This window comes from Ursus maritimus, unplaced genomic scaffold (genome assembly GCF_017311325.1).
Source record: "Ursus maritimus isolate PB19 unplaced genomic scaffold, ASM1731132v1 scaffold_2, whole genome shotgun sequence".
NCBI lineage: Eukaryota > Metazoa > Chordata > Mammalia > Carnivora > Ursidae > Ursus > Ursus maritimus.
The window spans coordinates 37,591,861-37,593,213 of NW_024424452.1; the positions used below are offsets into that span (position 1 = coordinate 37,591,861).

Here is a 1,353-nt window from a genome sequence, read left to right on the forward strand (position 1 = left end):
CCACAGGCGCTGCACGGCCTGCAGCAGCTCCGGCACCTGCACCTGGAGCGGAACCAGCTCCGCGGCCTGGCGGCCCGCACCTTCCTGCACACGCCGGGCCTGGCCTCGCTCGGCCTCGGCAACAACCTGCTGGGCCGGGTGGACGAGGGCCTCTTCCAGGGCCTGGCCAGCCTCTGGGACCTCAACCTCGGCTGGAACAGCCTGGCCGTGCTCCCTGACGCCGCCTTCCAAGGCCTGGCCAACCTGCGCGAGCTGGTGCTGGCGGGCAACAAGCTGGCCTACCTGCAGCCCCCGCTGTTCTGCGGCCTGGCCGAGCTTCGGGAGCTGGACCTGAGCAGGAACGCCCTGCGCAGCATCAAGGCCAACGTGTTCGTCAAGCTGCCCAAGCTGCAGAAGCTCTACCTGGACCACAACCTCATCACCGCCGTGGCCCCCGGCGCCTTCCTGGGCATGAAGGCGCTGCGCTGGCTGGATCTGTCGCACAACCGCGTGGCCGGCCTCTTGGAGGACACCTTCCCCGGCCTGCTGGGCCTGCACGTCCTGCGCCTCTCGCACAACGCCATCGTCGGCCTGCGGCCACGCACCTTCAAGGACCTGCACTTTCTGGAGGAGCTGCAGCTCGGCCACAACCGCATCCGGCAGCTGCCCGAGAAGGCCTTCGAGGGCCTGGGCCAGCTGGAGGTGCTCACGCTCAATGACAACCAGATCCGGGAGATCGAGGCGGGCGCCTTCCTCGGCCTCCTCGGCGTGGCCGTCATGAACCTGTCCGGGAACTGCCTGCGGACGCTGCCCGAGCAGGTGTTCCGCGGCCTGGGCCGGCTGCACAGCCTGCACCTGGAGCGCAGCTGCCTGGGCCGCATCCGGCCGCATGCCTTCGCCGGCCTCTCGGGGCTGCGCCGCCTCTTCCTCAGGGACAGCGGCATCGTGGCCGTGGAGGAGCAGGGCCTGGGGGGGCTGTCGGAGCTGCTGGAGCTGGACCTCACCGCCAACCGGCTCACGCACCTGCCCGGCCCGGTCTTCCAGGGCCTCGGCAAGCTGGAGTACCTGCTCCTCTCCGGCAACCGGCTGGCGGCGCTGGCGGCGGACACCCTGCGGCCCCTGCGGCGCGTCTTCTGGCTGGACGTGTCGCACAACCGCCTGGAAGCCCTGCCCGAGGCCGACCTGGCGCAGCTGGAGCAGCTGCGCTACCTGAGTCTCAGGAACAACTCCCTCCGGACCTTCACGCCGCAGGCCCCCGGCCTGGAGCGCCTGTGGCTCGAGGGCAACCCCTGGGAGTGTGGCTGCCCCCTCCGGGCCCTGAGGGCGCTGGCCCTCCAGCAGCCCAGCGTCGTGCCGCGCTTTGTGCGGGCCGTG

At 71.2% G+C, this 1,353-nt stretch overlaps 1 protein-coding gene across 1 annotated transcript in view; it reads left to right on the forward strand.

Annotated features, from left to right (window-relative positions):
• Positions 1-1,353, forward strand: part of IGFALS (insulin like growth factor binding protein acid labile subunit) — a 32,973-nt gene that overhangs the window by 12,354 nt on the left and 19,266 nt on the right. Inside the window, exon 4 of the mRNA XM_040634454.1 lies at positions 7-1,311. Within this exon, the coding sequence (XP_040490388.1) occupies positions 7-1,311 (1,305 nt within the window). The remainder of the gene's footprint in view (positions 1-6; positions 1,312-1,353) is intronic.